General features: G+C 46.0%; 1 protein-coding gene across 3 annotated transcripts in view; it reads right to left on the reverse strand.

Moving 5' to 3' along the window:
* The window catches only part of cadm3 (cell adhesion molecule 3), an 87,121-nt gene extending 63,817 nt beyond the window's left edge, over positions 1-23,304 (reverse strand). For 2 of the 3 annotated variants that reach the window (XM_076745750.1, XM_076745749.1), the window contains exons 1-2: positions 23,006-23,304; positions 21,232-21,389 (exon numbers count right to left, since the gene is read on the reverse strand). In XM_076745750.1, coding sequence (XP_076601865.1) covers positions 21,232-21,322 — 91 coding nt within the window. In that variant the 5' untranslated portion in view covers positions 21,323-21,389; positions 23,006-23,304. The remainder of the gene's footprint in view (positions 1-21,231; positions 21,390-23,005) is intronic. The other variant, XM_076745751.1, reaches the window with a different exon arrangement.
* Positions 23,305-25,301: the final 1,997 nt, after the last annotated feature.

The raw sequence follows: 25,301 nt of genomic DNA on the forward strand, positions 1-25,301 counted from the left end.
ACTATCTGATACGTGATATAAAAAGGCAAATACCAGCCAAATATATCATCCGCTCCCTAATGTGTGCTATAAATTTACATCATAAAGGTATATGTCAAGCTAAAAAGCCGGGTAAACACCAAACACCCTTCACTATATCTTCGTGCACGCAGGCACAGATGCATGACAGATGCACAGTCGACTGTGCAGATGTGTGTGCACTGTACCATCAATGTCATTTGACAAACTCGTGTCACCCGATCTAAAACTGTCACAGACTATGAAAAACAGCCTAATTTTTCAGATCTAGCACCGTGGAGTTAAAGTACTGTATATCCGATGGGTTTGTAAAAGTTTCCCTGAAACTGTTTTTCTCTCTCCTCCTTCCAGATATCTGTTCATTAACGTCCCCTTTTTAAAAGTGGATTGCTTTGGATTGACTGACCTTTTAAAGCATCTATGAACCCAACCGAAAAAGTCTTTTTAAGCTTTGTCCCACCAGAGCTGTTTCAGTGCTCCTCTGTCTCTGAAATCTACTGGATTTCAATTAGAAGAGCGCCACTCTTCTATTTAATGTTTCCTCATTCGGTGTTTTGATGATGGCACAATCAAGGTCTTTAAATTGGTTGCGATCTGGTGACTGCAGAGACCGGAGCATATGATTCACATCATTTTCATACTCATTAAATCAGTCTGTAGGAAGCGTCTGCATTTGTTATGTTTCTGCACTCACTGATTTGGGTTTTTCCTCTAATTTCTCCTCCCATTAGTATACAGTGCTATATGTGCTGACTGCCACTTGCTCGCCTATATGAAATGCCTGACAGAGGTTACTGCAATGAACTGTAGCAACAAGCTACTGCAAATTACAGTCTCACATAGCCAGACCTATCTCCACACGTCGCTTTAAGGCCGTGTGAGCGCTGGAGAACGGTCTGGCTGAAACCATTAAAATTCTGGTGCAGGGGGAAAAAAAAAACACCGGCTCGTTCGTGTTTCTTTACATCAATCGCGATCGTCTTTGGCGGCACTAAGCCCAGGCCAGGGTGCACATTCGCACATGGAAGAGCCCTTTCGCAGACATGCATACACCCACGCAGGGCTTCTGTGTCAACATGACCAACACACTTTCATTTGGGAGGACGCCCAGCCGTCAGTCTCAACATTACAATGGCTCACATTAGTTCACTTCCTGTATCCTGTTATTGCAAATATGTTCAGTCACCATGACCTGAACGTTCACAGGACACTTTAACCACTGCCAAGAACAGTTAATGCATGTCGCATCAGCAAATGCGACCACAACGATTGGCTTCGTCTGGAATATGAAACTTTGTCCGTAACTGGTGGAAACTTCACCGTTCACCACGATCCAAGACTTGGTTAAAAACGGTGTTTTCAGTGTGAAGGTTGCTAGCTCAGCGGTTGTTGCTTTCCAGAGCAGTTACAAAATCCTGTTGGAAAATTAATCTGTTTTATAATGTGGCAAGATTCTGGTTCAGGTTTGGTGGAGTTTAAGGAGAGATCATGGTCTGGGTTTCAATAAGCACTTTGCTAACGTCAGAAAAGTAGTCGCTGATTCCATGACTCGTCATCATGGTTGCAATAATAGACGCTTGGATAAGGTTGGGGAATGATTGTGGTCATGGTTAAAAGGCTCCACAAACGGCGGTTGTCTTAAGGTCTGACGTTCTGTTGACCCATTAATCCATCCCGACATCTTCCTGCTGCCGATTTTGCGGCTCTACATTAATGTCACCTGACTTCCTCCTTCGCTCCTGTCATAATTATTATTGCCACAATTTTCCACTCAAAACCATTCACATGAGGTCTGTGGATTATCCAGAGTCATGGGGATACATTCCTGCAGATACTTTTAAAATATAACTTCTCAATGCTGCGGGCAGCGAAAATGAAATACCATTTCCAACTGAAGTGAAGGCAGAAGTCACAGAGACTGAATCACAGCGAATAAAACTAAAACTATATGCATGGCTAGCTGCCACAGAGGTGACTCAGAAAATGTTCTTTAGTAATTTGTGTGAACTGACCCTTTTCACACACTACTGACAATACACACAAGTGTGTTCAGTGTACAGGCTTGCACAGACGCTAAGTAGTTGTGTGAGCGGAGCTACAGTACAGCGGCACATTACTATGATATACTTATGCTCTCCATTCATACGCTCAGTCATGACGCTGAATCTTATTTAATGTCACGAGCCACATTTGCCTGGAGTGGAGCCCTACAAGCTGAGCTCCGGGAGGAAAGGACTGAAGTCATCTTTCTTTTCCTGCCGTCTCCCTCTGTTTCTGCTCTCTCTCCCTCTGTATCTCTCTATCTCCTCCTCGGCTGTGATCGCACCCACCCCCTCCCCTCTTCCTCACTCCGTCTCTCTGTGTCTATGCCTCTCTACCTCTCTCTCTCTCCCCCTCTGCAGTCAGTGAATTCCCTCGGGTTCGACAGCGGGAGACTATTACACTCACAGACGGATTCGCTCTCCTCCAATTTCTCTCTGTCCTCTTCCTCCCAGCTCTCCCCCTCTTTCATCATCCCCTTCTTCCTCACCTTCTCCTCCTCTTCCTCCTCCTGCGCTCTCAAGCCTCTATCCCCTCTTATTCATTACCTCCGTCAGCATGAATGTGTGTATTTGTGCGTTTCTGTGCACGCATGCACAGGTCTTCCAAAACTCCCCCCTCCTCCTCCTCCTCCTCCTGTCTCCTTCCCTCCTTCCCTTTCTCTTTCTCCTTCCCCTTTTCTTCAGTCAATATAATTGGCATCGCAGGAGAGCTCCCTGCAGAGTATGCTAAAACAGCAAGCACAAAAACAGAGGGAGAGAGGGAGGCAGGAAGGGGGAGAGATGTGGATAAAGGCAAAAAGACGAAGAGAAAACGAGAGGGGAGGACAGAAAAGCAGAGAGCTTGGAAGAAGGAAGAAGAGGATGAGAGGGAAACAGAGCGAGGGGCCTAAAAGTGATGAGGGGGGAGGAGATATAAATAAAGAAAATAGAGGTAATACAGCTGTATAAAAAGAGAAGAGGGCAGAGAGAAAGAAAAAAAATAAGGTGACTGAGCAAAATAAGAAAGAGAGGTCGAGTTGAAAGGAGAGAGGCAAATGAGGAGAAAGTGGGAATGGAAGGAGGGGAAGAAAGCAAGGCAGAAAAGATAATACGAGAGGGATGAGGAAGAAAAGCAGAAACAAAGATAGAGGGGCGAAATTAGAAATAAAGCCGGGAAGCAAAGCAGGGCCGAGAGCTTCAAAAAGACAAAGAAACAGTAAAAAGAGGAAACAGAGAGGCCAAAAATAAAAGAAACTGGGATGGCTTGGAGAAACGCATAAGAGAAAAGACAAACAGCAAGAGAGAGAGAGGGGAGAAATTTAGAGAGGAGAGGAGAAAGGAGGACACAAGCAGATGAAGGGAAGATAAGACAACGGCAGACGCGGAGGAAAATGAAGAAGAAAAATAGGAGAGAAAACTCTTGAACATAGCAATCAGCAACCAGGGAAACCAGAGTGCATCCATTCAGAAACCAGCCAGCCACTCAAGGCAAATTCAGCCATATATCTCCTCCTGACTACACACACAAGTGCCAAACCACATTAGACTGCAAGACAACCATCCTGAAATAACCCAGACCTCAGTCGCAGCAGCACTGTCTCTGTCTCTGCCTCCACAGGCTTCTGCAGGTTTCAGAGGGAATAAATTAAGATTTTTTTTTTAAGTTATAGGCAATATTTTACTGTAAAAGTGCACGTCTGATCCGCCTAAATCACAGATTCTTCACAGGATTCAGCGAAGAGGAGCATCCCACCGTTGAGACCTTCTACATTTATCCTAATTAAGCAACACGGTGTCAGGAGCAGGAAATGTTCTTGGCAAACTGCACATTAATCAAAACTCAAGTGCAAGAAACAAACAGCAGCAAGACGCCACTGAGTGTCCTCTCCAGAGACAGCGGGCTGACCGGCCACCCGCCCGCCTGCCCACCGTCCGCTGATTGGGCAGAGGCGCGGGTCAGGAGAGTGCAAAGATTACCGACATTACAGTACTTACATTACCGAAGATTATGACATCACATGACTTCTGGCTAATGAGAGTCTCGCTAATGAGCTAATGAATCTCCTGCTGCCGCTCCGGGTTGCTGGAATGAAATGTGGCCTTGTGGAGTCTAAATGTGACACGTGTAGGGCTGTGACGAACCTTTGTTGTCATTATTTTAATCCATCAATTACATTTTGATTAGTCGATAACTCATGTAGGAGCTAAAATGAAGACAAATGGCCATCACAACAACACGGCCGGGCTTTGAAATTGCTTATGCAGGCAGAGCAAACAAAACTAAAATCCCCTCCCTCCCTCTCTCTCTCTCTGTATCTATCTATTTCATTTTCATCTACCGTGCACTTATGCCTTACTTCACGCTGCTGCAACCTTGTGGCACATGTGTCAGGTGGAACTGAGCTTTGTGGCACTTATTCTCGAAGGCTTCTGCTTCGTCTGCTGCAGCTTGGATTATTCCTCATATGTTGCTTTGGACGAAAGCGTCTGTATGTAATGTAGTTTTCCGGATACAAAGCTCAAAAAAAGCAAGTAAATCTCGCAAAGGTGATTTCACATGAGAGATCACAAAAACATCAACTGATTGTCAAATAATTAAAGCAGCTGTAATTGATATTTGCGCAATGCATCAAATGACACTGTGAAAACAGTGTGACGATTAACCTACAGAGGCTTATCAGCTGAACCTGCGGCCTTACAGAGCTTTATAATGAGTGTCAGCTCATTGTTTAGCTGTCGGGCCCCCAACTTTGCTGTTTCGGTTCACTCTCACAGCCTCGCAGCAGGCAGCGGTTTTCACTGTAAAAGCTCTAAAAAAAAAAAAAAAAAAAACCTGTACTCTACCTGTTCAGCTGCAGACAGCAGACAGACACACTTAGCAGCTAGCTGGTGAGCAAAGTGAAGTATTCTGCAGCTAAACAGCCACATATTTCCCTCAGGAGTTGGTAGAGACCCAAAGCAGAGCGAAAAGGAGAGTGGAGGGGGTAACAAGAAAGGGAGACAGGAAGAAAAAGAAGGAGAAACATACGGGTCACACTCTGAGGAGTAAATCAAAGGAAGATGGAGGAAAAATGATATTAAGATAAATAAAAACCAGAGAGGAAACATATGATGTGTGCTTGTGCAGGTATCTCCTGCAGGCCTGTTGCACCTGGACCTCCGAGGCTGTGCTTTCACCAGGGATAAAATTGCTTGGTGCGCACTTTATTCCTCCACTGGATGGATTCTATTCCCTGAGGTTATTTACAACCTGTATATGTGGCACTAATATGATATATCACATATATAATATAATACTGTATATGTGGCGGTATTGTGATATATCACATATATGTTATGCCCAATTAAACTGTGTGTCAACCATATGATAGTGTGGAGAAGACAAAGCACAGAGATGAAGAAAATATATGGAAAGATGAATGACCCAAGTGTTGAGGTAAATAAAATAAATGTATGAAAGAGCCAATATTTGTGTTTGTAATCAATCTGAGTCCAAACGAATCGCGTCAGCTCGAGACTCAGGTCATGTCACTGATATGTGTGTCGCTGGTAAAGACAACACAGCGTCTGTTTTCATATGAACTCTGTGTGTCGTTTGTAATCTATCAGATTTCCTGTAAAATCGGACTTTATAGGACACTGTAAAATGCAGCACAGAGGCCCGTGGAGGCTGACAGTCCCCCCGGTAATAGTGTCATTTGTTTATGGTAATTAGCTTATTGTCAAAATGCGGCGAGGGTTTACAGATCTTACAATACCACAAATAGAAGACTATAAAACTGACCAAAAGCAAGTTATTTGCGATTCAGCGTGGTGAATAAACACCCTGGAATTTGGAATGGGCAGTGTAAAAAAGAAAAAACAAACAAACAAACATGAATTTATTTGTTAAGGAACATGAAGTCCAATTTTGTTTACTAAAGCAGAAATAATGAATAAAACATTAAGCAGCCCATTGTAGTGCTAACCCTGTGGAATAAGAGGAGACGTGCCGGACAAAGCAACGCATCGTGGAGTGGCGGAAAAATAAGACCTCTAATACAGACATTCCACGCATTTTCACACTTTTCAAGGCCTTAAATTAAGATTTATTTTAAGGCTTTTGCAATTTTAAAGACTTACGGATGCTCTCGCTCTCGCCCTGTATTTCTTATTTTCCCTCTGTCTCCTCCGACTCGGCTTCCCTCCTTCTCTTTCTGTGTCTCTTTCCCTCCCTACCTCTATCTAATCTTGCTTTCTGAAGCAACGGAGGGCAAAAAAAAAACGAAGAGGACAGACTCTATTCTTTTCAAATCCAAAGCCGGGAGAGCAGACTCAAATCCAACCCAATCGCATTTATAGCCGGGTTCCGCTCCAAATGGTAATTTGTCGACCGTCTATTGGCTTGGGCGCAGGGGCTCCTGTGATTGACGCTGCGACTACAACACAGCTGGGCGAAGACGAGGAGAAGGAGGAGACGCTGACATCGTGTTGCTGTGATTATTTCTTCTGAAACTCTTTGTTTTCTGATCGCTATATTTCCAGTCATCTCTGGTCCTTCACATCCACTGGCATTTACAGATTAAGGTCCTCTTTTGCCTGCTTTTTTAGCCATGCTAGCGGCGTGGCTGTAGGCTCTGCTGGTCCACCACGCTGGTTCAGAAGGAAATCTGAGCAACTAGTGGATGGATTGCCATGAATCTTTATGCAGACATTCAAGGGCCCCGGAGGATCAATCCTAATGATTTTGGTCATCCCGTGACTTTTCCTCTAGCACCACCGTGAAATTGACATTTTGGGTTTTGAATGTCTCAACTACTGGATGAACCACCATGAAATTCTTTTGTGCCATCATTAGGTCAAAATTTCAATTTGTCCAATAGTGATTTTTTAGCTTACCTGCAAAACTAATTCCCACCAGCCTGATTAACATTGACAGCATGTTAGCATTGTCTTTATCTTTTATTAGCATTAGCATTCAAAACTCTACCTCAGCACAGCCAGACAGACGCTAAAGAGATAACTTCTCCAGCACATCAAGTGCCATGTGCACGATTTTAAGGTTAAAAGAATAATAATCGCTGTCTTTCTCTGGCAGTTCTCATTCATACAGACCCTGGTATTGTAAATAAAGGTGTCTTGAATAGACTTTCTTTTGGCTTTATGGGTGAGTCAAACTCTCAGCTGAAGGCTTTCATTGATGACAGCAGCCTTGGACATATGACTTTCAGATAGAAATTAATTGCATCATAAATTGAGAGATTGTTAAGGAAGTTCTGCGACGCATCCAGTGTTACATGAGTTTAAGATCAATAAAATATTACTGAACAGTCGCTGTCTGTCACAACATTGAATCACCCACATCATGAACATACCGTAAACCGAAGGGCAGGTGAAACACACAAGTCGAGCTAGCTTGGACATTCTGGATAGGAGCGACTGTCCTCGAATCTTGCATAAAATCTGCTGCATTGCCGTATTTCTCTGTGGACGGATCTCTGCACCAACACTGTCATGCTTAGGGATTCCCCCTCGGGCCACCGGCACTCAAAAATGCGTGCTGTCATGGCTGCGCTTTGGGAGGAATCATCCGACGACTGGCAGGTGTTGCATCACTGTTCTATTTCTTGTTTTTAATGGATTTACTTTTCTGACAGTGAAGACGTTCGTGACTCTACTTTGAAACTGCTGTATAAATAGTTATTTTATCATACTGTCTATCACATCTGGCACTGAATTATTAATATTTATCTTAGTAGTATCCAAGTGGAGCTTTAAAGGTCCTCTTTCAGTGTTTTCAAGGAAGAAAGAATAATATGCACGATGATGTTTGCCACAGAAATTTGTGTTTTTTGTTTTTTTAAACCTCCCTACAGTGAGGTGCTTTGCAAATACAGTATACCAGCCGGGGGTATAGTCTTGTTTATTGTAGTGGGTATACTGTGATGCACCACCCGTCCTGGAGCACCGCCGCGCTCACTAACGCATACAGACATGCCTAAAGAGCGGGTACGTGCTATCAGGACGAAACCTCCCGAAACAATTTACTGTAAGCAACACAAGACTTAAACAGCCAAGGACGTTTACAGCCGGGGAGATTTAAACGCTTTGGACTCTCAGCGGATTTTCCACTGCTTTCACAGTCCTTTACCAGCTCCTACTGTTATTTCCTGTTCGCACTGGTATGTATCAGGACACTCTGCGTATCTCTTTTGTAATCTGCTCTGTAGGATTATGAGCTGATATTGTTTTGGATCATGATTGAGTTCTTCTCTAAAATATTGCTCATGTATACAAACAGCACGGTCATGTCCTTCTTATGCTGATAAACGTCATTCTTTGATCTCATATCAGCTGTGTCTTGAGACGGAGATATCGTAATAAGTTTAAATATACCTGCGATAATGCAGACAAGTAAATCATTGCACAGCGAACTGTTGACATATAATCAGAATATAATGTAAACATATTGTATAAGGTATGCAAAGATGACTGCACATTGTTTTCTAAGGCATCCGGCGTGTACGTGCTTTGAGAAAATCATGTTTTGCAAGACTGAGTGCGACTGCAGGTTAATGGTCTAAAACGATTACAGGGCTTACAAGGATGCACATCACCCATGAACATGTTTGTGGTTGGATGCCTGCTCCCAACAAATATGGTATGTAGCCAAGGCCTACACTGTCTGTGGTCACAGCGGCAGCGGGGTGGGGTTTTGGGTGGGGGCGAGTAGAGACGACGAGACGAGAGCCTCTCTGCATGTTTGGAAACATTTTTCGGTTTGCTGTCACATCTCTTGACCCAGTATTTGCAAGAATAAATCACTGAAATGAAAGCTGTGTCATAAAGCCATGCTGTTGTGTTCCCTTGCACATTTTCCAGCGGGTGTACAGAAATCCTGGAGCCTTCTTAGTGGGTATACGGCATATAGCGCGCATACCACTGCACGAGCTGCTGCAGCTTTGTTAATCTATTTGTGAGGGTTTGCATGCATAAGCATGTGTTTCCATATGCAGCCAGCTCGCGAGACTATTAAATGGGGTACTTATGAGTGGTTAAGCAGAATCATTAAATTATGAATGAATTACGAATTAAAAACAATAAAATGCTCATACTATCATAAATATTTGATAGTGTCTAACAGGTATCTCTTGATTGAAATTGAAGATGTCAAGCTCGACTTTAAGTGTGGCTTTCAGTTTTCATTTCAAACTGTGTAACATCAGCAGACGGCGGGGAGTTAAGTGATTGAACTCTGACAGCAAATTTGATAGCAGTAGTTTACTGAGGATGAGCCAAATTGGAAGAGTGACAATTAAGTAAAAGACCAGTATCTCCTCCTGCTGCCTTCTTCACTGTGGTAGTATTTCCCCTGTAACCACTGGTAGTTGTGTCTACGTATGCTGTGACAGACGTCTATTGTTTCTGGAATATGCGCCAGTCAATTTATGACATGCTGGCTGGAGCTAATCGGAAAATGCCAGTAAAAATGATTGGATCTTTGAAGATGGAATTACTGCGCGTCTTAACACACCGGCCATTTAGCTGATGCTCTTAGACGGATCCAAGCACAATGACTGAGCAGATACCGGAGGAGTCCGCGGTCTCGGCCAAGGATGCTTTTACAGACAGACGGATACAGTGGGGCTCAAACGTGCGTCATTTCAGTTACTGTGCTGCCTCACCCAGAGCTGTGAGACTGGACTTGGCTTAGACTTTACTTTTGTGAGACATGGCTAAATGACCCTTGACTCCCCACATGCTTAATTTGAGTCGAGCATGTGTGAACTTGTGCATGTTAGCAAAAGGATCTCAAGTCTCGAGTTTTGACTTAGTGAAATGCCACAGCAGTAAAGAATTAATGAGGGCTGCAACTAACAATTATTTTCTCGATTAATTGGTCTATAAAATCTTTCCCTTAGCCAGAGGTGATGTCTACAAATTGCTTGTTTTTTTTCCAACCAGCAGTCTAAGACCTACAGATAATTGGTTTACTATCACATAAGACAATGAAAAGAAACAAATCCTCAAAAGTGAGGAGCTGAAAGTAGAGAATGTTTGAAAAACCACTTAAACGATGACTAAACTGTGAAGAGAAATTCATTTTCTGTGCTTCGATTTATCGATAAACTGACTAATTGTTTGAGCTCTGCAAGGAGTAAGTCAGTGTCAGGTAGGCTGTGCACAGTCACACAGCTTGAATATCTACTCAGCCAATGCACTGAAGCATTTGCTGTCAGCTACATATTGATACTATTAGCACAGCTCTAATAAAGGAAGAAGTCGGCCTTCAGACTGTCCTCATTTTCAGCTTGCTTATTAAGACTTGCCACTTGACTTTGACTTGTCCTCAAGGATGCGAAACTTGACTTCAGACTGACCATCTTTGACCCAACACTTGACCCGTCTGATGCCAATTAAATCAAATCCTTTGCATCTTTAGCAAATGTCCTTGATTGAAAAGTTTATTGCATAACTAAATAAATATTCCCACACACACTAGTTTATATTAAATCAAAAAGTGAAGTCCATTCATACAGTGGCAGCTGATACAAAATGTTTAAAAGAAGCGACTCTGGCGGACGAAACTATACCATTTTGCAGCTCGATCTTCAGTGTTTTGAGATGTGTTGGTGAACTTCAAGGCCTGGCTTAAACTCTGCAATGGCGCTGTGTCGATGTGCACAACTCTTTGGTTGAATTTGGAAAATAGGATCCCCTTCAACACTCTGCACTTCGGGATGGCAGGTCTCACCAGGTTGCCTTGGTTTTCATGTTTAGGCCATCGAGGTGTAACACACACCCGTACCAAGAAATGTCATCGTGCAGCCAGCTTGCCACTGGCAGCTGACCCCATGACGTCAATGACCCTTCCTTTGCTCCTCGTCCTTTCAAACAGAACCCCTGGAAATTGTTCCGGGAGGCCGACGAAACCAGGCCAGCTCTGACTTTTTCTGCCCCTGAGGGGAAGAACCAGAAAATGTCACAGGAACCCTTCAAACAACAACAAAAAGACGCTCTCGCAGGCACGCCGTCGCACACTGTCACAAAGTCAAGCGCGACACCTCCCATGTACAAGCCTATATGCCTCCCCTCCCTCCCTCCCTCCCTCCCTCCCGCCTGTGAAGATATCAACCTGAAAATAGCTCTGTGAAGCTGAACACTGAGCCGCAATAAATAAATCACAATAATATTTAAATATTCATTGTAGAATAAGAGAACAAGAAAAAACAGAAGGAGAGAGGAGAGAGGATAAACTCCTTCTTCTTTGCTTCACAAATCAAATCAGTTTGCCTTGAGGAAGTTCGACTGCATTATCAAATTCTCCCTTCAAGGGACTCATCAAACATACAGTAGCCTGTGTAAGAGGCTGATAGTTGTCACGCCTCGGGCTGCCCGTATGAATGAACAGCAGATAAGGGCGTGTAGCTCATTAAGTCAATTATATCGTTCACTTGTGCCGTCTGCCGATGCTTTTCGCAAATGGGATCGAATTTGCCAGTAGATATGAAGTCATCTTCATTGACACGCAGGCCAAGGGAGAGTGATTGCATTGTAAATATACAGAAAGGGGGTTTTTCACTGAGAAACTAGACCACGTGGACCAGTTGAGCCTCACAGCAGGGCCTTTGTCAATAAATCTGTCCTCTAAAAACACCAGTCCACTCGTTGAAAAGAAGCAGAAAAAAAGCCAGAACAATCAAAATAGCACTCGACATGCCGCGGCACTCTCAGCGTGGAAAACGGGAGGTCTGGCATGCGCTCCTCGAACCAGCCCCGCTGTTTGCTTTTGATAGCAAAAGTCATAATGACATTCGAGTACTCACCAAGCTGAGAAATGAAGCGGCGACAGAAGGAGAGAAATGGAGACTGGGGCAGAAAAAAAGAGGAGCGCGTGCACGTGCTTGTTCGTACAGTACTCGTGAGGCAGCGCGAGTCCATGTGTGAGCTACTGTACGAGAATGTGCGCGAGGTCGGCTGAGGCATGAGTTGGTTGGCTGCCAGGTGGTGCAGCTAGCCGCGGTGGAGTGGAGACAGCAGTGTTCCACCGAAACCCAAGTCTGTTAATAAAGTGTGTGATTAATTCACACTGTGTCATCTTCACAGGCCCCCCCCCCCCCCTTCCAATCCTTAAACAGAGAGGGACTGAAGAGCCGTTTAATTACTCAGCACTTTGCTCGCTAGGAAATGGAGCATCCCGGGTTGGACACCACCTCACAATAAAAAAAATGTCCATAAGCAGCTCAGAAAAAATGCTAAACATTAAATGCCCACACTGTATGAACAGAGGTGGGTGGGGAATATATATGTATGTGTATTTTCATTGGCTAGTCTGCTAAACACACACACTTATGCATCCACATAGATACAGCAGCTAGGTGGGCGCACAGGTATTCACCGGGTGGTGAACAGCTTGGCTCACAGAGGTGTGTGTGCTTAAGTAAAGACGAAGGTCTTCAGAGCTCTATCTGTGCACATGTTCGTGTGCATGTATGTGCGCTCGGACATGTCTTTATGCACCAGTACGTACATAAGTGTTTTTCTAACCGCTTCTGTGAGTGTGTTAGCATCTGTTTGAACGTTTGTGTGTCTGTGTGCATTTCTCTGTGCATGTGCACATACAGTCAGGGATTTGCGTGTTCACTGAACAAGGAGCATGTTTAAGTCTGCGTGTGAGGAAAGCCGGCTGAAAGACAGAGAGATAGACTGACAGCGTGTGTGTGTGTGTGTGTGTACTTGTGCTTGCTATATCGTGAAGTTTTTAACCAACAGAGGACAATTTTGGAAAGTGAGGACATGTTAGGGGCTGTTTGAAGGTTGACTTAGTTTCCAGGTTTAGGTTAGAATAAGGGTTAAGGTTAGGCATTGAGTTGTGATGGTTGAGGTTAGGGAGAGGGGCTGGGGGATGCATTAATTCAGTGAGGGTCTCACAAGGATAGAAGTACAAGTATGAGTGTGTGTGTGTGTGTGTGTGAGCGTACCAGGGATTCTTAATAGTCTGCCTAGCAGGCTGTGAGAAAGTGAAGAAGAGTGAATCAAAACAAGGTGCGTGTGTGTATTTTTTGGAGCACTCATGCAAAGGTGTGTGTGTCAGTGTGTGTAGTAGATGCTCATGCGGGGATAAGCAGCTTAGGGAAGGAGCATATTCTTTTCTAAGTAAATCTCATTAATTTTAATTAGCTGTATATTTAGCCCATACACCTGGATTGGGTGTAATTCCGTTTGTATATATAGCGACTAGTGAGCAGAGCAGGTGAAATGACTCAGGTAGCGATTATATTGCCGTAGCCGCGTCACATTTGCATAATGTCCTGTTTTTGATTGTGTCGCGCGCCTAAGGAGGATATCACAGGCAAATATGCATTCCCTTCATTTTCCCATTGCATGCTCTATGTAGCGCGCCATGGCTCGTCCTTTTAAACATTCACCTTTTTTCTCTTGTGTGTTTTTTCTTCCTCCCTCGCTCCCTTCGCTGTGTCTTTTCATTTTCTCTCCGGTCTGTGCATCCCATCATTAGAGTGCGCTGGGTTTTTTTTTCTCGCTACCCCTCCTCCTCCAGCTCCCTGCCCTCGTGCTCCCTTACTGTATGGATTTCTCTTGTTCACGTGCATGCCTCTGTCTTTCTCCCTCTGTCTCCCTCGCCCTCCCTCCTTTCCTGGGTAATCAGCTTATCCTATGTGTGTCCAAGCCTCTATGTCTGCGTTCCTCCTCTCTTTGTTTCGGATTCATTCAGCAGGGAGATTAGAGATGCCTATTTGGTGCCTTTGTTTTCAACCAGCGCAGCGGCGCTGAGTTACACCGCGCGGCGATGGCCTCGTCGTAAAAAGCCACATCCACTCATCGTGTGCTCATCATACCCTGATCAGTGTCGAGGGCCAGATGCAAAATTAAAGCCAAGGCACCACCTGTCCACTGGGTAGTGTGAGAGGTTGACACTTCCGCTTGCATCACAGTGATTGACTGCTCGATTTAACGGCTGACCTTATTTAATGTTTAAAAGTAAGTAATACATTCCCGGCACCCACTGTCAGAGGAAATCAAGACAGCATCGCTCTTTCAGAGCTCAAGGATAGCACAATGAAAGCAACGAGCTCATTTTTGTGTTCATCAATAGGCTGCTGTTTTAACCATCGATGATGCCTGAACAGGTGGGAGCAGCAGAGTTGAAGAAATGGAAATGACACCTGCTATAGGTCACAATCACCGTACTCACCGCGTGCAACAGAAAGTATTCAAACAATAATCATATTCATCGTGTTAGACGAGTTCCAATCTAGGCTGCAGCTTTGATGGAGAAACACAATCAGCCCAACGCATGAGAGCACTGGAAGGAAACTTAGAATGGAGCGCGAGGGTAGAGTGCGAGACAGATAACAGACTATTTACTCCACTTTCTGTTTAAACATTTAGCTGCCTCACCTCATTTACACCTTGTATTAAAATGCGATGTCTGTGCGGATAGCTCGGATCAGAAAAAGCATGATAATGCGGTGCGTAAAAGCACATTATGATGTGGAAGCCATCAGGTCCTGCAGACCGCCTACAGAGGTGATCAAACCTCAGCCAGGAGTAAATACAGTCCGCACAGTGTGCATCCACATCTTGCCAACAGTGCAGAGAGGTTTAAACTCACTCCGAAGTTTGCCATCCACTCAGCATCTCCAAAGACACGCACAGCATCACGCTCCATTCCCACCAGGTCTCACGACTTTACTCCTCCCATAGCGTTTACTGCGGCAAGAAACCCACACGTCATCATTTTTGTTGCCTTCCAGGAAAGACTCGTAAAAGACGACCTTTTCCACTTCAATGAAAAGTAAATCCGGCCTCTGTAGCATCAAGTCTAATGATCCAACACCCGTCATGCCTGTTCCTGTTGACAATGCAAGCTCCCAAACTCCGTCCCCGCTTTGCATAGGGCGCATGAAAAATTTGATCCACTTACAATGCAGCCATAAATGATGATGAAAGCACGTACACTAAATGCCAGGTGCTGTATAAATGCAAAGGACATTTAAATAATACAAACTGCATTTTAATAGCAGATGTACAGCTTATGGGAGCAATGAGCATTCAAGCAGTGTGGTATAGTGTGATTGTGAGGCATAAGGAGTGCAGCAGTGCAGCAGAACCATAAATGAACTCCACTGAGCAGTAGCTGTGTTACAATACACTTTAATAATGATGCCATCCAACATTTTTCGATGCTAAAACCGTATCTCAGCACACAATAAACAAACCGCCGAAACAATAAAGAAGAATGCTACGTATAGGAAACAATATTCAAAACTGCTTCAGTACAGTAATGCACTTTTAGAATAGAGCAATTCGCACTCAGCGTAATCGCTCGCTAAACTATCAAAAACTTCTCCGCGTGAGCCAAGACAGGACGCGGCCTCGAGGACTCTCGTCAGCCTGGCAGCTGATTCGCTTTGACACTGGATCAGCTGGTAAAGCACAAGCGCCAGACTGTAGTCCATTCAGGGCTTAACTGCTATGTTTATCACAAATCATTTCCATCAAACAGCCACTTATAGTTATGCTATCGAGGGGGAAGTGAAATGAGCAGAAGCATTTCGAGCCAGAACGCAATAATGTATAAATACACACCTTTTGCAAATATTTATACTCGCCCACGAGAGTTTATAACACTAAGTTCCAATCTAGAGAGCACACTCCCCACAACCGCCATATAGAGGACCGGTTCTATATGTGATAGTGCTACGCTGGAGGCTCGATAAGACTCGGTGAATGGACAATGATGTCCTCAGCAGAAACCAGACGAGGGAGAATTCCCAGGACAGCACACAGGTGAATTAAAATGGCTTTATGGTTGTGGTATCAGCGATAAGATCCCCCCCCAGACACACTCCCTTCCACCAGCTGAAGTGATGGCATCATCAAATAGAGGCAATAAACAAGAGCAACCTCTGCTCTTTCATTGGAGGAGCTCCTGCGCTCAGGGGGAACCCTCAGCACTCAGACTCAATCAATACAAATGCTGCGCTTTACAGCCACGCGCTCGCGTCTTCCGGCACCCCGTCATCGTTGGGAGTCTCACACGGTGCGGTGATGGGCTTCAACAAACAGATACACCTTTCCAGGAAGCCCTTGTTCTGACCAACCATGCATCAATGACAGGATGGGTGATTTCCACCCCCGCGGCAATCAATTAAAACCCCCCATCAGAGAATCCCGGCAGGTAGCGGGAGAGAAGGGGGGAAGGCGGTGGTGAGGCGGTGCGAGTGAGGGACCTGATCAAAGGAAAAGCCAGTTGAGTGTGGAACGCAATAATAAGGGCTCTTGTTGTTGGAAACGAGGTGAATTAATTTATTCCAAGGCTGACGTTGTTATTGTTGTTAGATTTGTTTAATCTGCGGCGTCTTTGTGAAGTGATGGTTTAAAGCTGACAGCTCCGCGACTGCTGGACCCCTAATTTTCTCGACCCTGAGCTGCGGCAGAGTGATGTGTCTTTTAAGAGCACCTGAGAGGACGCTGAGTGCGTTACTGCTTTGCAAAATCTCAAGAGCACTTCTCTTTTTCAATATCTAAATGGCATTTTCTGTTATTATGATGCTAGCAAGCGAGATTGATCTCTTCTGATGCAATCTCACATTGCCTGAGTGGGCCTGGGTGGATGAGATCTACCTCTGATTGATGAGGTCTAATGGAGTCTTGTTTGGGTGCTCCTGATACCTTTAAGATCCGGTGATACTGGCTCGCCACCACATATTAATCCTGCTTAATTTAGCCACAAATTACTTATCAACACTTGTGTCTTGTTGAGCTGTGAGTTTCTCTCCGTGTCACTGACACATGTGTAGTGTTTCAGCACGTCTGAGGAGCTATATGAAGATAACATGAAGACACAGCCAATGTGGATAATGTGTGATGCAAATCATCCCCAGGGTTGTAGTGCTCATGGTTGGAGCTTTGTTGGGAGTTTAATCAATCAGCCACAGCGCCTTAATTAATCGGCATGATGAACAGGAGAAATAATTGGTTTTCTGCCAGATGTGAATCTGTTGCAAACTAATGCCAGCCAATCAGGATTCAATTTGTAATCACGAAACTGATCTGGACGACAAAACACTTAAAGGATCAGAGAAAAATAAAGACACGAGACAATGGGAGTAATATGGCTTTGGATTTAAAATTGTGATAGGAGGCAGTTGCTTGGAGCTCTTCTGTATGTTGTACTGGATCTATTTTAGATGCCTAATTGGATCTATATAATGTCAGAATCATCATCAGTCTCGCTGATTGACATCTAGGATATGAGCAGGAATAAGTTGTTGTCTCCTTTCTTTAAAAAAAACAAACATATTGCTAATTAATTGGCATGATCAGCAAGAGAAGAATTAATTGGGCTCCTCCCCAGATGTTTCTGAATGAATCTGCAGCAAACTAATGAGGGGTGTCTGGTTTTCCATTCAAGCAGCAGATGTCATTAACTGCAGTCCACATTGACAATACTGATCTGGCCCAATCCAATCAGACCAGGTAACCAGTGGCTGAAACAAATGGAAAAGCACTGGAGCCAGCAAATAGCCAGGGTCGAGATTGGAAACCACTGGTTTAGCCCAGTGCCAGCGGAGCCAAATGGAAAAATAGCTTAGGCTCTTATTAATGTCACAGTGGCTAGGCGGTAATTCCCCCAGGCTCTGTGTACCTCGGCTTGTTAATGAGTCAGTGCTTATCAGTCAGCCTTGTTAACAGGCAGAGGCCTCACATCCAAACCGCCTACTGCTATTGTGTGCTAGCCGTACTGTGTATTAGCCAAATGTTCCCCCATCTTGGCACACAGGAAGTCAACAGTAAACAACAGCAGCACACACAGGAAGTAGGCATCGAGCCAGCGAGAAAGAGCTGGTCCAGGGGGGAAGGAGCCCATTTTGTGGCAGGATAAAGTGAACCGCTGGCAGAGAGACACACATGCGGAGCCCTCCCGCCTGTAAATCTTACCACACTAACGATTGGTCCACACTGTTCCTGTCCTTTAATCCTTATTCATTACTGGCCTCAGCTGGAAGCATTAGGGCTTCATTCACTTGTTCCAACCAGCAGAACTCGTTGAGGTAAATAAACTATTAGGCATGTTCCTTGTCACGAATGCAAACATTCTCCTGGGGTCTGGGAGCGGGCTGCCGTGGAGTTGAAGGCCAGGTGGTTGATGGGAGGCCGCAGCGCTCTGCTCTACACGCTGTCTGCAGAGCGCTCCGGCGGATGGACCCTCCACACTCCACAGCAGCCCCGAGGTAACTGGGTCAGCAGTACAGAACCAGGGCACAGCCGGCCAATTGCATGCCTAATCTGTGCCCTTCTGAGAGGCACTTTCCATCCGCAACGCATGGCTGCACATCCAGCTGTGGAAATGGATATGTCAAATGGTGCGCAATTAGTGTCTCCCCAATTCGTTCACTTGCTCTAAGGAAGCCTGGTCACAGATGAATCCAGAAAAAAAACATCCTAAGTGCTGTCCTTTCCCCGACTTTGACACACATCAAATGAAGACGGGGCAGTGGAAGTGGGAGTCGGGAGTCCAGGGTTGGTCTGGAGTTTAAACGGTTGTGACATGCGGCTTGTTGGTTGCTGTATGATTATCAACCACATAACTCACGAGGGAAGTTTTTTTCCCCTCTCTTCCCATGATTGAAAGATGAAAGGGGACAAACAGCATGCATGTTTTTAAATCATCGTGGACTCTGAGCAGTGATGGACAGTCCTGCTCTCTGATGGCTCGTGTGCTCTTGCATTGATTTGCTGAGCTAATCGTATCCTCTCTGATATACAACATTGAATTATTTATGCTAAGTAGGCCCTTCTGTTCCAGGGCCTCTTAGCATGGAGATCTCCATTATGACAGCATTATCTGACTGCCCACCCCGCCCTACTCCATCTTCTACTTAACAGCTCTGCTGCTGTGTCACAACAACACCAATCAGACAGATCGGAGCAGATGTGAGCGATGGACAGAAGTGCTCTGCAGCTTATACACATTTCCCTCTGAAGCTGAAACTAAACTGCTTGCCATATTGCTCAAATGTCTGGAAACTATAGAACAGTGAATACAGGATTCATATATATATATATATCTATATATCTATATGTGGTTTCCTGTCTGCTGAATTTTTGGCACCGTGCCTCAGTGTTGTATGTGAAGTCCCGAAAGAGCTGAGCTCCTTGCTTGCCAGTGAGAAAGTGAGAAAGTCTATAAATTGTCAGTATTTCTTGCATCAATGCCACCAAGACAAATTCCTGTTCTACGTTGATGAAAAAAATGATGCATTCTAGTCTGACAAATGCCTGACAAAAGTGATACTAATTCGATTCACTGCAGAAATGTTACTGACTTTGTTTCAGTGTAGTTGATATTAGAGGATCTGATTATGCTTTGATAGCAAAAATGAATGACAAAAAGACCTTGACTACAACTTAATGGTTTACAAGATGCACACTGAAACTGTAAAGCCAGCACTCCCTTTCCCCTCTCCTCTCAATTGCACTCCTTGACGTGTTTTCTCATCTCCTAAACACTGTCAGACGTCCCAGGCTTAATTACCCTCCTTGACTGACATGATAATGTAAAACAGCACTTAGGTGAAACCAAAGCAGGAATTGGTCATGCATGGTCAGGCCTCATGCTAGGCACACCTTAATCAAATGTGACGTGCGTCTGAACGCGAGCCAAAATCGTTTTCGGACCCAAATAACGAACCGCTGCCTGCGTTTCAATGACGAGCTACATGCTCGGGGTCAGCACTCTGAAGAGAGATTGATATTTCATCATCAGCACCTCAATCTGGAGATTGTTTGTGCATTTCTCATCTTCAACAGCTTTCGGGGCCTTGACAGGCCTACATTTGCATTTGTTTAGCAGTGACCTCATCACGGCTTCTTGGCACAGCCAGACTGTTTCGCACTTTTTACTGCACTGACCACTCTGAGCTCGCACTGACAACGCTCTGCACTTTCCCACATTTCATACACAAACGTGCAGGAACACAAGTATGCATAATTCAACAGCAAGCAGAAACAGCTGATGTGGATAAATGAAGTTGAAGTACAGTAAAAAGTGGCGCGTGTACCAGCATATTCATGTGCATACATGTGGACACTGCGCGTGTGTCCGTGCATGCGGATGCGCCATGATGTATTCAAATTTGTGAATGTGTGTGGGTGTGCACAAGTGAGTGCAAGGGGCCTCTGAGAACATATACTGCAAATGCAAATCAGGGAATGTCTATTGGAAGCCTTCATGCCTGCTATATTGTCTTACACTTCTTTGCCAAACACTCTGTGCAATTAAATCCTAACTGTAATGAGAAAACGCCAACAGGATTCTACCTGTGTCAATCAATTTTCTATGGATTGAGGGACAATCATGATGCACCAGTTTGCCATCGGCACAGCTTGCCCTCTAAAGGTTGTATTACCGACATCCACTCACTTGAGGGTTATGTAATTGGAAAAGCACATTGGACAGTATATTCCTGTTCACTCGGTGCTCACAGCAGGGATGATATCATTACAGAGTGCCTCTCTCATCAAATCCTCGCTTGCCATCCGCTTTCAGCCGCACCCAGCTCATCACAGGTTGAGCTTCAGCCATAACAAGAGTCATGTGCCTGTACTGAGTGTGTGATAAGCGTGCAGACAAGAAATGGTGTTCTTGTACAAAAAAGCAGATGATTACTGGTTTCCTCCAGGCTGCGTGGACCTCTGACACAGATATGGTCTCCACGCAGATGTGAGACAGACAGAGAGATGCTGAGCAGGTGAACATGAAAGGGAGCATGATGCGCGAGTGTGCGCCCGCTTTCATGGGAGTGCGTGCAAGTGAATGAGAATGTCATGGAGAGAGAAAAGGAGAAAGAAGAGGAAGCCACGGGGCAAGTGAGCTATTCCAGCAAGGACCTGCAGTGTGCATGTGTGTGGAGTCCGGCGTCCACGTGCTAGTCACACACATTCCTCAAAAACAGCGGCAGAAATTCCTCTGGGGTCCGGGGAGGTGGGAGTGTCCCATGTGCTTAATAACGGCTCCCTGATTCCCTTGTCATAATACAGGAAACAACAAAAAAGCCTCAAGTCAACAGATAAGGGGCACCATCGAGGACAGAAAGAGGGGGTCGGGGAGGTCAGGGGCCCAGGGAGAGGCGACGAGATAGAGAGAATGGGAAGCGGACAGATGAAGAGGGGGAGAGGTGCTTACCATAGACAATGTTGCTGTGAACCACAGCAGCGAACAGGACTGTCAATAAGCTGACACTCCATAATGCAGAGGGGGCTGATGGGAAGGCCATGGTCGGGCGCACAGATCCGCCTGTCTCACTGAATCCTCAGGAGGGCAGAGGAGCTCTGGAGTGTCACCTGCAGGGAGAGCAGTGGAGAGATAAAGAAAACAAGCAGGGCGAGCCAACTGGCCACTAATTGCGTCTCCTGCCACTGGTTGGCTGCTGCTGAATAAACGCTTGGCCCACCCGTTACTCACGCGTTGCTCCATGGGTATTCATCGATCTGCTTGTGTCACACCATACCGAGAGGCGATTGAGACAGGCGGGGTGGAGGGGTGGAGGGGAGGGGGCGGCGATAGAGCCAAACAGCAGAAAAGAGGGTGATGTTGTGTGCGGTGTATTGGTGGTAATTAGGGGAGAAGGGGAGAAGAGGAGGGGGTTCATATTACTGAGAATTTATTCACCCACTCTAACAAGCTGTGCGCATGTGGAGTGAAGGAAAGCGAGTGTTTTGGACAGCTCCAACTAACTCACGCTAATTAGAAATAACGCGAAGGAGCGTTTCCCCCAGTTGGTTGTGAAAAAACAGTGGAAACTAAAGAAAAACACAGCAGCAGCACAGAGATGCACCTGTCGCCCGCTGAGAATACTCGGCGCGCTTTGCTCAAGACCGGAGACGTACAGACGTACATAATAGCCGCTCAGGCACTCGTCCTCTCTCATTCTCTCCCTTTGTCAGACACACACACACACACACACACACACACACACACACACACACACACACACACACAGCTTCTCTCACGCACATTCCTTAAAATAGCAGTAGCCTGCGCCGAGGTGAGCCCGCGGTCCCCCTGCGTAACGCTCCCTCATCGTCAACGCTGAGAGGGAACCGCGGCTGGATGCTGCCTGCGGGACGGGCGGACGTTTAGGGCGGGGATGGAGGAGTGGGGGGGGGGCATGGGATGGGATGGGATGCGAGGGACTGGGAGGGGTGGGAGGGCTGTGTTTATTGTCGCTCCAGCCCTTCCTGTTGAGTGATGGCGAGAAACGAAAACAAAACTAGAACAAGTGCATCCATGGGAAATAAGGCGAACACTCTGGGCGTGATTTAGCGCAAGTTCTGCCGCTCGGCTCGTAGGTGGAGCGCAATAATAGTAACGATGATATTAATAACAACAATAATAACAGCTCGTGGTGGCCTGCATCGCTGCGACGGACCGCGGGAGCACCAGAGCAATGTGTCTCCGGTCGGAGCCTGCTCTCTCACACCTTCTCCCGCACTTGCACAAAGATCTGGTGCTGATGGGATGAGATTCGGAGACTCTTGCGAAGGCTGGGGAGAGGTGGCTGCTGCACACAGCGCCTAGTTGTGGTGCTTTTTTTGTTGCAGAGCGATAGAGCCAACGGAGCTGGGAGAAGAGAGGAAGGGGAGTCGGGAACAGCGCAGGCAGCCCGACAACGCGTACATTCAGAGTAAATTATAAAACACGCAGGGATTATACAGCTCTCTCCCTGGGCAGGCATAACGGATTACACACACACACACACACACACACGCACACACACACAAACACAGCCACCTATCCAGAGTGCACACACAGACACATTCCTGGAGACGGAAAAGCGTCAGCACTGACAGGTGTCTCCTGTCCGCCCTACAGGCTACATCCTAACCCTGGACAGTAACACAAACTGCGAAGCAATGCACGGTAACAAGCACACACAGAGAGACACACACACACACACCGTTATATTCCGCCTCCGGAGTCGGGTTTTGTTGGCGCTGGTCTCCAATAAGGTCCCCAGTAAGGTCCCTCCTTTGATGCGCAGCAGTCGCTTGTCCGGTGCCTCCTCTCAATCTGCTTTTATCGACTTTTTCAAAAAAAATCTCCTTGTTCCTTCTCCTGACTCTTTGTTTTTCTTGCCTTTTCCTCCGCTCGCTCGCTTCTCTCTCTCTCTCTCTCACTCTGTGTGTTTGTATCTATCTCGCTCTCTCTCCACGGCTGCCGCTCACTGCAGCAAAAACAGTCTGTATGAAAGACGAGAGGGAGGGGAGGGGACAAGGGAGGGAGGGATGGAGGGAAGGGAGGGAGGGGATTTTAATACGATTTGGCCCGTACCATCGGGATAACAGGGCCAGAGCAGGGGCCTACTGGCTGAGAGCAACGTGAAGGAGAGATGGAGCAGATAGAAAAGTGTGATCTCACCATACCGAAAAATCGCCATAATGTTCCTATAATACTCCACCGGGTCTACAGTGACCTTATCGGGCGTTATGGCATTTTATCATCTCCTGTGGTAGCTGTAGGGTTTCCCCTGGTAGCTTTGCTCACTTAATCTAAAGGTTTGATGCTGAGTAGGTCTACTATCCTGCTTAAACTCCACCACAGGTTCAGGTCTGCACATCTCCTGAGACGAAGCCGCAGAGGTCATCTGCAGCTGAATGTCACGGTGCTCCGGAGCCTAAGATGTCTCTTATCGTTGATATTATGGAACCATTACCACTATCTTGAAGATAAACCCACTGCTATTCCTCGTAGGCTTGATAACTTGCAGTACTGGAGTGATCCAGCCTACTGAGTCCTTGGCCTGGTGGAGTTGTGGGATTTTTTTTTTTCTGTCTGGATCTGTAAGGTAACACTGCCGCTGGCCTGCGCCTTTAACGGTGGCTTTATCTGCACATTTGTATAATGCTCTCATAACGTTTAATCATCATGATGTTTATACCCTTGGGAGTGTCAGTTTTGAATGTGCTTGTAAACTTTATCACCTGGTATATATAGTCTATAGTTCTGACGTTGCATGCATCATGCCCGTTTGGGAACCAGGATCCACGGGCGGCAGGGTGGGGGTGGGGTGGGGTTGGTGGGGTTGTTCAACTTGCCAGAGAGGATTAAGGATTAGTTTTACTGGCGGATTAGGTCTGTGTGTGGGGAGGCATGATGGGGTTAAACGTGGATGGCGGCAGCCGCACGGCAGCCCAATCAGTGGCGGTGGCGACGAACTGACACCGGGGAGGTGGGTTTGAAGGAAGCACAAAATAATAAAAGCCATGGGGGAGCCGGGGAGGGGTTAGAGAGTGTCGGGGAGTTTGGGAGATCTTCAAGCAAGCAGCTGCTTTCCACACTGAAAACATAAATAGGCTAGTGCTGCTCTGGGCTTCCATGATTTGGGTAATGTAGGTTTTTCTAAAGCAGAAACTTAAGTCCACCTTCAGGGGTCCTTGAAAGGATTCCAGAAAGGTCCCCACTCTGATTTCACTAAATTAAAAATACACAATGACTATTGCAATCTTTATTCTCCACTTGCACCGCCACATTGCTGCGAGAGTCCATAATTCAATACAAAACCTGCATACAAAAATCTTGAGGCACCATTTGTGGCACTGAGTCATTTATGTTCAAAGTAAAGTCTTTATCTCTTCCTGTCTGGAAACCAAACGGGAGAGTAGAAATGCAACATCTGGCACCATTAAACACTTGTTATGAGGACGGAGAAGGCTTTAAATGTTTTGTTGTTGGCCCTGCATTAGTAAAGCTCTCGCTCGGCCTTAAATGAGTGGACAGCCCCGGGTGCTGGAGCCGTGCGCGTCCACTGACTTTCACGCGACGAGGCTGCGCGGCGCTGCGCTCTCCTGCGGTGCCTGCGCGGTAGCCGTATATAAGACCTGAGCCCGAGCGTGCAGCCTGGACAGTAATAGGCTGGTAACGAAGCGCGTGCTGTGCTGCTGTACCGGAGCTGTGGTTTCAGGCTTTTTGCCCGTTTGACACCTGCATATTAAAGCGATGACCTTTGCGCGCTGAAAAGGCTCCATGCGAAATTTCTGCAACAATTCAGTCCACATGCACTGTGTGCTGAGCCTGCGCAAAACAAACTCATCTCTGGAAAGCGGCCTAACCATCCATCTGTCCATCCGTTCATCTATCCGTCATATCTGCGCGCAGAGCGGCCTTGACAGACGCATCCCTGTTGCAAAACAGCATCGCTGTTTTTTCCCCATCACTATTTCCTCTCATCCAAAAAGCCACAACACTTTCATTCA

This window comes from Chaetodon auriga, chromosome 12, assembly GCF_051107435.1.
Source record: "Chaetodon auriga isolate fChaAug3 chromosome 12, fChaAug3.hap1, whole genome shotgun sequence".
NCBI lineage: Eukaryota > Metazoa > Chordata > Actinopteri > Chaetodontiformes > Chaetodontidae > Chaetodon > Chaetodon auriga.